The sequence below is a fragment of the Phascolarctos cinereus genome, unplaced genomic scaffold (genome assembly GCF_003287225.1).
Source record: "Phascolarctos cinereus isolate Bilbo 61053 unplaced genomic scaffold, phaCin_HiC Scaffold_1;HRSCAF=81, whole genome shotgun sequence".
Taxonomy (NCBI): domain Eukaryota; kingdom Metazoa; phylum Chordata; class Mammalia; order Diprotodontia; family Phascolarctidae; genus Phascolarctos; species Phascolarctos cinereus.
In genome coordinates, this window is record NW_027555514.1 from 201,112,511 (window position 1) to 201,127,223 (window position 14,713).

General features: G+C 34.9%; 1 protein-coding gene across 1 annotated transcript in view; it reads left to right on the forward strand.

Annotated features, from left to right (window-relative positions):
- The window catches only part of NELL2 (neural EGFL like 2), a 166,902-nt gene that overhangs the window by 48,057 nt on the left and 104,132 nt on the right, over positions 1-14,713 (forward strand). Inside the window, exon 10 of the mRNA XM_020973673.2 lies at positions 14,268-14,359. Coding sequence (XP_020829332.1) covers positions 14,268-14,359 — 92 coding nt within the window. The remainder of the gene's footprint in view (positions 1-14,267; positions 14,360-14,713) is intronic.

Below are 14,713 nucleotides of genomic sequence, written 5' to 3' on the forward strand. Positions count from 1 at the left end.
ATTGAGAGATGATTGGATAATATTCCTGTTTCTGGGATCATATAATTGGGTCACAGAACCATATCCCAAAGCTGGGTGTTCAGACACCGTCGAGTCAATCTTCCTCATTTTACAGATGAGAAAACTAAGTAAATAAGTACTTTTACACTAATTTACATTTGTTAGAACTAAACACTTTTGTGTTATAGTGCATTATCTTTGTTAAGGCTAAGTACTTATAAGGATATAATGAAGCCTCTCTGACCTCTTTAAGAAGGTATAATTAATTTCAATTTAATTCAAATAAGGAAACTTTTATGTGTCACTAGTTTGCTAAACATTCTGGTAGTTTCTGTGTGAGATTCAAAGTTCCTCCCCTGAAGATAGGAATTCCAGGCCTGATATAATTCAATGTGTACTGAATAGTTTAATATTTAAGGAGCAGATTAAACATACTTGAAGGCTGGGAAACTGATATAATTAGGAAACGTATAATCTAGTAGGGAAATATGCCACAGAGATATAACCATAATTGAGGTCAAAGAAGAATTAGTTTCAAATAATACCTCTGGCATGTATTATTAGTTTTGTGACCTTGAGCAAGTCATTTAATCTCTAAGTGCCCCCAAGCAACTCTCTAATCTGTTAATTATGACTATACCTATACTACTGAGTTGACATAAGTAGTCACTCAGTCAAGAAACATTTATTAAGCACTCAATATGTGCCAAGCAATATATTAAGTGCAGAGGGTATAAAAGAAAGCAAAACCAAATCCTGTCTTCAAAGAGCTCACTTTTTAATGAAGTATAAAGCATGTAAATCATGGTATAAAGTGTGTAAATATCAATGTACCATATATATACATACATACATACATACATACATATATGTGAATATACATATGTACATACATATACATCCATACATACATTTATATAAAATCATTCTATACATACTTCTATTTAGCAATTCTTTCTCTAGATGCAGATAGCATCTTCCTTCATTTGTCTTTTATATTGGGAATTTATAAGAGCAAAAATGATTTATTCACTCAATTGTTCTTCAAACAGTATTATTGTTACTCTATACAGTGTTTTCTTGGTTCTGCTCATTTTGCTCTTAATTATTATGTGCAAGTCTTTCTATGTTTTTCTAAGATCATCAAGCTTATTATTTCTTATAGCACAGTAGTATTCCATCACAATCATATACTGTAACTTGTTCAACCATTTCACAATTGACAGGCATCCCTGCAATTTCCAGTTCATTGTCACCACAAAGAGAGCTGCTATAAATATTTTAGAACACATGTGTTCTTCTCTTTTTTTCTTAATCATCTTTAAAAATATACCTAGCAGTGGTATTGCTGGGTCAAAGGGTGTAGGCAGTTAATAACTCTTTGGGCATAATTCCAGATTGTTCTCCAAAATGGTTAGTTCACAATTCCACCAACAATAAATTAGTGTCTTAATTTTTCCACATCCCTTCCAACATTTGTCACTTTCCCCTCCAATTATTTTAGTCAATCTGATAAGTTTAAAAATGATATCTCAAGTTTGCTTTAATTTGCATTTCTCTAATCAATAATGATTTAGAGCATTTTTTCATATGACTGTAAATTGTTTTGATTTCTTTATCTAAAAACTGCCTGTTCACATGCTTTGACCATTTATCAGTTGGGGATCATTCCCCAACTTGTATTCTTACAGATTTGACAAAATTCTTTATGTATTTGAGATGAGATTTTTGTCTGAGAAACAGTAATTTTTTCCCCAATTTTTCTGTTTTTCTTCTTATCTTGGCTATATTTGTTTTATTTTTATAAAACCTTTTTAATTTAATATAATCAAAATTATCCATTTCACACCTTACTCTGCTCTCTATCTCCAGTTTATTAATAGATTTTTCTGCTTTCCAGAAGTCTGATAAGTAATGTGTTCCATGTTCTTCCAATTTTCTTGTAATTACTCTATTTATCAGTCAGTATCCATTCTAACCTCATCTTGATAAATGATATAACATATTGCTCTATGCCCAGTTTCTGCCAGATTTCTTTCCAGTTTTCCCAACAATTTTTACCAAATAATGAATTCTTATGCCAAAATCTTAGGCCTTTACACTTTCTACTTTAATTCCACTTTGATTAGCAAATGACTTATTTAATTTTATGTACTTGTTTATGATTTTATGCCTTAAAACATGATTAATTTTAGTAAAGTTTTATGCACTGGTAAGAAAAATGTATAGTCTGTTCTCCTTCCATTCAATAATTACTGGATATCCTGACTTCTCTAAAATCTTTTTTAAATCTTTAACTTCTTGTTTGTTTCTATCTTCTTTCTCATGGTTTTTCCCACTGGTTCTTATTTTTCTTCACAACATGACTAATGTGAAAATATGTTTAATATGAAGTATATATATATATATATCTATATAGCCTATATAAGATTGTATGCTGTCTTGAGGGAAGGAAAGGAGGAGAAAATTTGGAACTCAAAATTTTATGGAATAAATTTAAAATTAAATAAAATTATTGTGCACCCATGCAGCCTCTGAAGCTGAGATGCAACAGAGAATGGATTGATTCTCTGCTGCTTGTACTAATTTTGGCCTAATAATTAACACCAAGAAAACATAGGTTCTCTACCACTAAATACCATGCCATCCATATATGGAACCATTGGCTACAACAAATGGAGAAATTTTGAATGTTGTGCATAAGCTCACTTACCTTGACAGTGTACTTTCCAGGGATGTTCACATAGATGATGAGGTTGATACATGCATTTCCAGAGCTACTTCGATGTTTGGGAGGCTCCACAGGAAAGTATGGGAGAGAAGAGGTATTAGATTGCCTACCAAACTGAAGGTCTACAGAGCCCTTGTGCTGACTTCATTATTGTATGCATGGACAGTATGCCATTGTCATGCCAGGAAACTGAATTGCTTCCATTTGAATTATCTTAGGAAGATTCTTAAGATCATCTGGCAAGATAAGATACCAGACACTAAGGTCCTTTCTCAAGCTGAACTGACAAGCATTCAAACTCTACTGCAGAGAGCACAACTCTGATAGGCTGGCCACATTGTTCAAATGCCAAATGTATGTTTGCCTAAAAGACTATTTTATGGAGAGCTTACATAAGACAAGTGCTTACATGGAGGTCAGAAGAAGGAATACAAGGATAGTCTCAAGGTCTCTTGTGTGAAATGGGAGACACTGGCAAAGGCCTGTCCAGCATGGCATGTTCACATCAAAGAAAGCATTGTGCTCCGTGAGTGAATCAAAATTGCAGTAGCTCAAAAGAAACATGAGATGCACAAATTTAGAGACATTTCCACTCCAAATGTTTATATAGACTTTTTGTGCCTGACCTGCGGTAAATCTATCTGTGCTCATATTGGTCTCACCATATGGTTAAGCTCAGATTTGCAGGGTAGGGCACCCCGAGCTCCAGTGCTCTTTAGAAGATAATATTCCATTCTCTCTTCCTTTTTTCTAGTGGATGTGGAATAGTCTTGCATTATTTGAATGTCTTTTCCTTTGTTTTGAAGATCTATCTCCTGAGGGCTGTTGAGATTGAAACTAAGGTAAATTGGGGCAACAAAGTTCCAAGCATGTTCAGTTTATATGTAAGGCTAGCAGTTACTAATAAAGGGGATCTTTAGCTCCTGTGTAAGACAAAAGACCATGAATGAGGCCTGACAGATTATTTTATAAATAAAAAGAATGGCATCCAAAAACTAGAAGGCAGCATTATAGATGGGGAAAACTAGGTTGCAAAGTCAGAAGCATCAGATGTGGGGGACAATATAACTGGCTGGGAATTTGGAATGCAGGACTAGCAGCAACCCTCTCCTTCCATCTGGTCACTATGGAAAGCTCATTAGTGGTATCCACCTGCCTGTTAATGTCACAGCAATAACAGACCAGACTTTCTTGAAGGAAAGCCAGTGTTGCAGAGATAACAGATCAGACTCCCTGGCATCCACCTGCATTCTTCAAGGAGAACAGATTTTCTCGACACAAGAATAGAACAGTGATTAGCAGGAAATCTGAACTTCCAAACTTAACTCAGAGACAAATGAAACATGACTTAGTTATACAAAATGTCAGTAGTGATATTAAATCAAATCAACTAGGGAAAATAATCAATTTGTTTTTTTTCAATTTTCAGGGCTTTCAGAACTTATTTCTGAATTGAATTCTTCAATCTAACCATTACATGTCATGGAGTTTGCTGTCTCATTTTTTGTTTTTTGTTTGTTCTCTGGAGGCCATCTGTAAATGCTTTCGATTGGAACTTCATTTTCTATGTTCAAAAGTTCTAGACAGTTCTCTTCTATTATTTCCTTCATTACAATGATAAGGTTTTTTCTTGTGTCATGTTCTTCTGGGAGACCTATGATCCTTATGTTTTCTCTGTGCATCCTGTCATTAATTTCATAGTTTTGTTTGCATAGTGAGAATATTTTCTTTTAATGTTTCTTTATTGTTTTTTGATTCTCTTCTCCTAGCCACAAGGCATCTCCTCCCAATTAATGACTGCCAGATGTTAAGGATGGGTGTGACTCATGCAGGCACCTTTTTAGTTCAGTTTCAGTGTTTGTTCAAGTGAGGCACTCATATAGTTCATTGAATAGTTAATGAACAGAGATTTATTTATCTCTTCAGTATGGTTACTAAAACACCTAACTTAGACTTGTCCCCTCTTTGTTTTCATATGGAAACTGGTTTGATCAGTAACAGAAGATGGTAACTCCCATAGTCTTGGAACATCTACCAAATCTGAAAGGCCTGACACATACATAGGTACCATTAGGTAAATGAGCCATATGCCATTAGGTGACTAGAAAACCATGTTAATATGACCAGAGTCTACCAGGAACTTGTATCCAGGAAAATCTCTCTTAAGCTTTGTCCCAGCCTCAGTCCAAACAAGTCCAGCAATGTTGTCTTTTAGGGAAGACTAACCTGACTTATGTTGCAAGGGAAGTGGGGAGGAAGAAGGACTTATGGTAGATATCGGTCCCTGTCCCTAATTCCTAGGAGACATCAAATTCAAAATTCCTATTAGTCTATTGGTAATGTGGAACTAGAGCTCAGGAGAGAGACTAGGTTTCTGTGTGTGTATGTGTGTGTACATTCATACTATATACAGACATATCTATATACGTGAAGGGAGGGACGAGGGGAGAGAAAGAAAGAGAGTTAGAGAGACAAAGATTCTGTTTATTGAATCTTTGCTTATAGATCTAGGAGTCAACTGTATAGAGCTGAAAATTGTACCCATGGATGCTGATGAAATCGCTGAGTTAGAGAAAGCAGAGAGAAAAGAGGGGCCAGGACAAAGTCTCAATGGATACACTCAATGAGCATGATATGGATGGATGATCCATTAAAGAAGACTGAGAAAGAGCAGTCAAACAGATTTCTACCTGTTCACTGATTGTTTGTTACCTATTTCATTGCTTTGAATTCAATTTCTTAGGAATTTGCAAATGCATGGTCTCTCTTAATTATTGTTGTTCAGTTGTTTCAGTTGTGTCCAACTCTTTATGACCCCATTTGAGGTTTTCTTGGCAAAGTTACTGAAGTGGCTTGCCATTTCCTTCTCTAGCTCATCTTGTAAATGAGGAACTAAAGCAAATGGTTAAATGACTTGCCCAGGGTCACATAGGTAGTAAGTGTCCAAGGCTAGATTTGAACTCACGAAGATGAGTCTTCCTGACTCAAGGCCCACTGCTCTTTCCACCATGCCATTTAGCTGCTCTACTTGTAATTTACCTAGGCAATTAAATTCTACTGAATGATTCACACACACACACACACACACACACACCCCATACCAGTTAGACATATTAACTATATATATTTCCATTTAATTTTGCCTCTTTTCAAAATACTTACCTTTTAAAAATTTAAACAAAGTTTTTTTCTTTCCAAGATGGAGAGAAGAGTTAATAGCTGCACTAGCTGGTTCATAGCACACCTTCCCCCATACTTCCCTCTGCCCTCCCTAACTTTTCTCTTTTGAAGTCGCTGGAGAAAAAACTTTTAACCTGGTTTTAGTTCTGTTTCAGGCCTACCATTCTGTAGTCAGTGAAATAACCTTCTTCCCCTGAATTGAAACAATTAAATCTTTTATTCTTTAAGGAAGGAGAGAGTACTAGATGGTTCTGGGTGCTGTTTGTACACAAATTCCACAAAGTTTCTACTTTTAAGAGTCCTCGGGAGCTATACCCACAAAACCCCACTGGATATTTCAGCATGTTTCTCCTGATCCTATATATGTTTTCCGTTAAGCTTTGATATCAGTAAAACTTGACTCCTGGCTTTTTTTTCCTTGTTCTTTGTTGTAAACCAAGAAAATATATGGTTCTTCCTGTTGGGGCTTTTTTTTTTCTTCTGTAGTATCACTTACGTTAATTTCTTGAATTCAGATTTATAGAAGATATTGGGGCCAAAAAGAATCAAATAATCATAGAATCACAGAATTTCAGTGTGTAAAAGAATTTAAGCAGCCCTCTACCCCAGCCCATACACTATTATAACATAGCTGACAAGTGCTAGTCCAGCCTATTTGAAGACCTCTAAGTAGGAGAAATCCACCTCCTCTCAAACATCCCATTCCACTCTGGACAGCTCTAATTGTTAGGAGGTTTTTCCTGACACCTGGCCTAAATTATCTTCTTTGCAATTTCTATCAGATCCTGTATTCCAGGGCTAAATAAACAGAACTAGTCTAACTCCTTATCCATATGAAGATCCTTCAGTGACTTCAAAAACACTTAGCATGTTCTCCCTGAGTTTTCTTCCAGTTCTTTCAACTAATCCTCAACCTAACATAACATAAACTCAAGGAATGTCACATAAACTCAAGGCTTCTCACCATCCTGGTTACTTCCTTCTGCTTAAATGGATTTGCTAAGAAATGAATACAGTAGATGATTTCTGATGACAAAGGGACTATGATCCCCTTATTTCTGGAAGCTATGCCTATTAATGTAGACCAAGATTTCATTAGTTTTTTTGGCTGCCACATCACTCTGCTAAATTTGATTGAGTGTGATGTCTACTTTCATTTTATCAGTCCAATGTTCTGGCTTAAGATCTTTTTGTATCCCATTATGCACCATATATCCTATCAAGGTTTGTGTCAGCTGCAGATCTGATGTGCTCAGTAATAGCTACTGGAACATGATAACACAACTCAGAAGCAGGAGAGCTTTGCTCAGAAAAATCAACTCACATAGTCTTCAATGTGTATCTTTGTTGAGTATCCATCCGTTGTTGGCTAACCATTGAACGATCTAGAAGTGCCTCATTTCATTCCAATATCAAACCTAGATTACATGAAGAACAGTTGGACCCAGCTTAATACAGCATGACTCTGAAAATCTTTCTTTCCCAAGCTATGTTCTGGAACAGGCAAAATTCCACATTGGTCTTCTTCAACCACCAAAGTAAGGCCTCCTACCTTCCCCCCACTTTTTCAATTCTTTCCCTTCCCATCCACTCTTTTCTAGGCTTTTGTCTTTCTGAGACCACAGAAGTTACCTTCCCTGATTGCTAGCCCTTGATTTGACACTGTAACATCATACACTCCTCTCTATCCCCCTGCTCTTCTCACTCCTCTCATCCACTCTCTAAGACTATAACACAGTCTCCTTTGATCCTGCCACCCACACAATTCATTTGTAGGCAAGGTGTCTCCAGATTTTATCCATAATGCTCCTTGTCTGCCTGGTTTCTATATAGTTTAGTTTTGTTTATAATGCCTTTTTTCCCCAATGTATCTGTTTCCTATCTAATTTTTAATATCTGCTCCTTTATGTTTATTTTCAGCTTGTTTATTTTTTTGGCTTTCTAATTTTTGAAATTCATTTTTAGTTCATTAAGTTTCTCTCTTTTTTCTATTTTGTTAGTGTATGATTGTAAGGATATGATTCTTTTCCCCATGGACTGCTTTAGCTCCCACTGGAGTTGAAACAAAATCTATGTAACCTCTCAATAGCCAAACTAAAAATATAAAAAGAAATAAGAAACAGAACTCCAGAGTTTTATTTCTAAACTCCAAACAGTTCTTTCCCCATTTCACATACAAATATAGGACTCTCTGAACATTGAGAATCACCTTCTTTCAGTAGGGATCCCCTGAGACAACTGGGTACTCTATAATACTTATTATCGTCAGTTATCTTCAAGGTACAGTTCTTTAGAGCATACTGGTCTCTCCTTTTTATGTCACAGGCAGTTTACTCTCAAATCTCTTAAGAATGGGAACACCACTTCAGAGCCTCATAGTAATTATTCATCACCTTTAAAGTCATCACCAAAAGCAACACCAGAAACATGGAGGCCAGTTCAGGCTTTCTTCCTATGGGGACACTTCAAATTGTGTCCAGATTATTACCTTTAGGCTGGCTATCCTCAGTTCTGACTCTTTCCTCTTCATTCTAAATCCTGCCCCAGTTATCACACCCACCATATCCATTTTAGTCTTTTATGTTTTTTGGTCAGTTTGCAAGTGATATACCCTGTTTACCTACAAGTTCTTTTGAAATAATTATTCAAATTATTGCCTTTTATGCAGTCTAGTTACTTTTCTTTTATAAAAATAAATTTTGACAACTATTGTGAAAATTTCTCTTAGTATTCCTTCCCTTCCTGCCTCTCAGAGTATCATCCTATAGTTTTAATAAAAGACAAGATGAAAAGATTAAAAAAAACTCAGCAAAACAAAACAATTTATTTTTTAAAAGCCTGAAAATGTATATAATGCTCCATACCTATGAATCTCCCACCTTTGCAAAGTAGTGGGGGGAAGTGGATTCTCATATTTCTTCTTTTGTGTCATGTATATTCTTTGTAATTCTGCAATGTTCATTTGGTTTTTTTGGGGGGTTTTGGAAGTTATTCTTCCCATTTAAATTTCTGTAGTCATTAATTCTGCTTGTTTCACTATATATCAATTCATGTAAGTCTTTCTATCCTTCTCTGTGTTCATCATATTCAGCATTTCTTACAGCACAATAATATTCCACTAATTCCTATACCACAGTTTAACCATTCCCCAACAAATTTTTACTTTGTTTCCAATTGTTTGCTAGCACAAAAAAAAGTAGTGCTATAAATATTTGGTATTATATGGGGATTCTTCTAACAATGACTTCACTGAGGTATATTCTAGTAGTGGAATCTCTGATTGAAAGTGACATTTCAGTCACTTGCATAATTCAAAATTACTTTCTGAAAAGATTGTATTCATTTACAACTCCACAAGTCTTGTGCGAGGGCATATATTTTCCCATAACCCTTCCAACATTGAATATTCTTATCTTTTCGTTACTTTGCCGACTTTCTGGGTGCGAGGTAAAATCTTAGGATTTACATTTCTCATCAACAATTTTGAGCATTTTTCCCTATGGTTAATAATTTTAATTATATATTTTACAACTGTTTATTCATATCCTTTGACTAATCTATTTGGGAATAATTTTTGGTTAACTCTCCATCTCTATATTAGTGTACACATTAACATAATTTATATATTATATATATGTACATGAGTCTGTTATATGTCTATACATCATTGTATATTTATATAAATAAGTTTATGTTTAAATATATTGTATAAATATATATTTATACAATATATTTCTATCTAAATATTTATGTAAATAAATTTTTATAGTCAAATAAAATTATATTCATATGAACTATATCTGCATACTTATATAAATAAACGTATTTACATATCTTTATATATTGTCTATATACCTGTATGTATTCATTTCAGCCACTTTTACATAATTACTATTTATTTCTATGGTTTGCTCTTTGATTCACTCAGTATGTAGGATTTTATTAAGTTTCCATCTGGGTCTGGGTCTTATTTGTGTTCCTTGAATTGATTACAATTTTTATTATGTTTGTAAAGAGTTCACTATTTCTGCTTTTTTTTTTTTACATATATTTGCAATATCTATGTGTCCTCCTACATGGTCAATTTTTGCAAAAATTCCATGTGGTATGGAAATATATATAGTCTTTAGCAGTTCCATTTAGAAGACACCATCAGTCTTTTACTCTAATTTATCTAGTAATTTAATTCTATATTTTCATTTTGGCTCAATTTCTTCATTTGTAAAATGGAGATGATAATATCATCTATCTCATGGTGTTGTTGTGAGGATCAAATGAGATAATATTTGCAAAGTACTTAGCACAGTGTCTGGAACATAATAGGTGCTTAATACTATTAGCTGTGTGATCCAGGGTAAGTCACTTAACCTCTATCTGCCTCAGTTTCTTCAACTACAAAATGGAGATAATAAAAACACCTGATGCCCAATCTTTTGTAAGGATAAAAGAAGGAAACTTCAATATCCTTCTCTCAGTGTTAGACAAATCTTATAGAAAAGACTTGGGAATTATCTGTAAAGAGATGATGATTAAATCTGTGGGAATTGATGGAGAGAGAGAGAGAATAGAAAAAATCTAAGACCCTTGGTGTACATCCATAGTTACATGGCATTATCAACCAGCAAAGGAGACTAAGGTGTGTTCAGATAGTGTGTTCAGATAGGTAAAAGGAGAACCAAAAGATAGAAGAACATATCTTAGAGGAAAGGGTGGTCTGCAGTATAGAATGTTGCAGGGAGGTTGAGAAGGATGAGAGTTGATAAAACACAGTCAGATTTGGCATTTAAATACGAAATCATTGGAAATTTTGGAATGAAGAATTTATGGTGGGTGATGATATTGGAAGCCAGATTGCAAAGTGTTGACATGAAAGAAGTGAATTCAATGATTGTGGACAACTTTGTTTTTTCTAGGAGTTAGACTGTGAAAAGGAGAAGAGATATGGGATGATAGTTTAAAGGGGTGGTTTGATCATTCATTAGCAAAACTAGCAGTTGCCAATAAATGAGATCTCATAGTCCCTCAGGGGCCAGGGATGCATTAGAGCAGATATAGCAGTCTTTTATACAGTTGGTAAAGGTGTAGGTGGGCTTAAATTTAGTCTGATTTATAGGAGAGGATTTCTAAGACTCATGAGAACAGTTACTCAACATTCACTGGAAAATCCAGTGTTAAGCAATCGTGACTTATGACTGACCAGGCAGAACATCCTATGACTCCAGGGATTTATCCTTCCCCTCTTTCCATTTGTGGAAAGAGCCCAAGCTGTAGCCCAGAAAAAATAGAGAAGTTAACTCTTAGAAAGAAGACAAACTATCTTATAGACTCTAATGTTAAACCAAAATTGTCTTTTAAATCAACATAATTCATAAATACTGATTCCAGTGACTAAAACTAAACTACCCCTCTTAATTATTAACCTATCAATAACTAATAAATAATCTAGCAGTTTTATGCAAGGGAAAGTCCTACCACTCTATTGGAGAGTAAAGTAAAGGAGGAAAAAGTGGGAGAATTACCAAGAGGTTTTGAATAGTGGAAAAGGAGTAAAGAGGGAGTTTACAACAAATGGTCTCTATTTTTTCAATAAAGTAAGAAATAAGGTCCTTGGTTTATTGAGAAAGAGATAGGGTTGGTATGGGGGTGTTTGAGAAGAGAATATTTTGACCAGCATCTCTGGGGTGTAGGGTATAGAATCAATTAAAGAGGAATAAAAGGATTGTCTTGTTGATCTGAGCCCAACTGGTTAAACAAAATTACGTGTAGATCATGATAAGAAGGGTATGCCAGCCCCCTGCACAGCTGAAGTGGATAACAATGGGTCACAACAAATTAAGAAACTGAAGAACTGAGGAGTCAAGGTGTTTGAATTTTAAAGTTCCCTAGTATAAGGGCAGGAGTTGACATTGAGAGGAAGACTGAGCCACTATCAAGTTCCTTGAGAAAAAGGGAATGTCTTGAGGCAGCTGATACAGAATTACAAATAGCTGTACAAAACTCAAGGACAGGAACAAGCATATTTTGTTACCAGGGAGATGGGAATGGAGGAGGGAGGCTTGAGGAGGAGTTGGTATTTAAGTTAGAAATTATAGGAGAGTTAGGATTTTGACAGCCAAACACTGAAGACATGGGAGAGGGAAGAGAGTTGGGGTCGACCTGTATTTCAACACAGAAGGTCATCTTATCAATGATTGAATGAAGCAATCAATTATCCCTTACTCAATTAATTTAACTAACAAGATTTTCTAAGCTGGATGGCTTTATCAGGTGAGGACACCTCTTTGAGTTACAAAGTTACCTCTAATAAACAATTGAGTCCTAGAATGAACTATTGATCAGTTATTTCATTTTTCTCACCCTGGCTGCACTCATTTTGGATTTTTTTACTTCTCCACCATGCTCCATGCCAGTATCTCCACCCCTCCATCCCCCACACCCCATTTTTCAGCTTTCTTCTGTGTGTTGTAAGATCCTTGAGAGCAAAGACTGGCTTTCTGTTTTGAATTTATATCTCTAGTGCTTAGCACAATGCCTGGATATTAAGAAGGCACTTAATAAGTGTTTATCAAGTATTGACTATTGATTTATTGAATGTATAAACTAAGAGTGAAAATGTCATTAATCAGTTTGAAAAGGATTGAAATGACATTGAAAGAAATGGCTTGGATGAAAATTCAGAATTCTCTATTCTAATAGCAGGCTAAGCTGAGTGGCAGAATACCATCAGGAAAGCCCCTGAAAGGGAATTATTAAGGGGAAGGTGAATGACAGAATCTCTGTCTCCTCTCCTCCACCTTGATTAGAAGATGATCTTGTGAATTTTAGAAGTTCAGAAGATTTGGACTTCCCATCAGTGCCTGAAGATAAACTAGACCTGCTGAAGAAGGGCAGCTTCAGAACTTTACAAGGAGCCCAAAAGAAAACAATATATAAAGTGAACTTCATGAGTTCTCCACAAAGGACTTTCATCAATCAAGAGATAAGAATTTACCTCATTGCCACATTGAGCTCTCTAAGCTTGAGCACCATTATGCCTCTGGTTTGGAAAGGGGTGGTGGTTCTTCCAACTGATTTTATTATATTACTTTGTAAATATTAATTTTTAAGAGCTAATTAGGACTAGTTGGTTAATTTATGTCATCTGAGAGCACATTGTTGGGGTATCATGAGTAGTAATACTAGAAAACCTTCCTGTTCCTCAGAGTTACTTTAAAATCTGAAGGAAGAAAGTGGTTAGTCACCTTTTAGTGTTCCAGCCTGCCAGTGTTAGTGGGAGTTGGGAGAACGAGCCCTGAGCCTGTACTACATTTAAAAAAAGATATATCTGGAAGAACAGTCAGATAAAATTGTTTGAGTCAATTGCTCCACACCCAGAGAAAGAAATATGGAGTCTGAATGCAGATGGAAGTGTACTATTTGCTCTCCTTTTCCTCCCTTTCCGTGTTTTGTTTTATTGCTTCATTCTTATGGTTCCTCCCATTAGTTCTAATTGTTCTTTACATCATGACTAATGGGAAAACATGCTTAACATGAATGTATATGTAGAATCTATATCAGATTGTAAACCATCTGATGGGGGGGAAGAATAGGGAGGAGGAGAAAATTTAAAACTCAAAATCTTATGGAAGTAAATGTTGAAAATTTAAAAAAAAATTAATTTTTAAAAATCGGTTAAGAATAGGGCTCAGCCATCTATACCAAATAATAATAATAAAAATAAAATTGATATAGAATGCCAAAAAAAAGAGTCAATTACAATAGTCAAGTTAAACTTAATAATACTTGTTAATAAGTACCCTTACACACAGAGCACTGTGCAACATGCTAGGGGAGATGCAAAGTTTAAATATGACTCAATCCTTTTGTGCAGTTCACATTATTGTTCATATGAGAAACAATAAGCTTGGACTAGGACAGTGTAACTGGGGATAGAAATAAAGAGCCACATGGCAAACATATTGTGGATGAATAATTGACAAGATTTGGCAACTGGGGGATGGGAGAAGGAGAGATATCAATATCTATAGAACTAAAGATGGTAGAGATCTTGGAAATCCTTCAAAAAGATCCTCATTTTACAGTTAAGGAAACAGACTCACAGAAGTAAAGTGACTTGCCCAAGGTTACATAGTAATAAGTGACAGAGTAAGGATTTGAATACAAGTGACTACAAGTTCAGTATCCTAAATTCTTGTGTCTAAGTACCTTATTTTGAGAAGCAGGTGGCATGGAATATAGTCAGTACAAATCCTTGAAAAGTGGTAAATAAATGTGAAGCATCATTGTAAATTTCCTTTGACAACTTTTAAGCTATATTTGTTCATTGAATTTCTTGTTTTTGTTTTTAATCCCAAAGCCATATGCCATTTTCAAGGAAGAACCTATTTTGAAGGAGAGAAAAAAACAATATATTCCTCTTCTGGAGTTTGTGTTCTCTATGAGTGTAAGGTAAGGATACACCTGGATAATTTACATTTTCTCAGTAACTTATATAAAATAATTGTTCATAAAACAGTCATTGGAAAGATTTGAAGTGATACTGATAGATTAAAAACTAAAAATTTTAATTATCATATATTTCTATTATCTAAATTATTTAAAAATATATTGCCCCATTAATATTTTGCATCACACTAAATTTGAACAAAATACAATTTTGTAGTTGAAATCTAAAATCAATTCATTTATGTTGTTATGAAAATCAACTCAATAAGACTAATAAATGCTTAGAAGGTTTGCAATTTACATTGGTTGATTGATTACTAGCATTGTTAGATGTTTAATCCTTGATCTTTATTGATG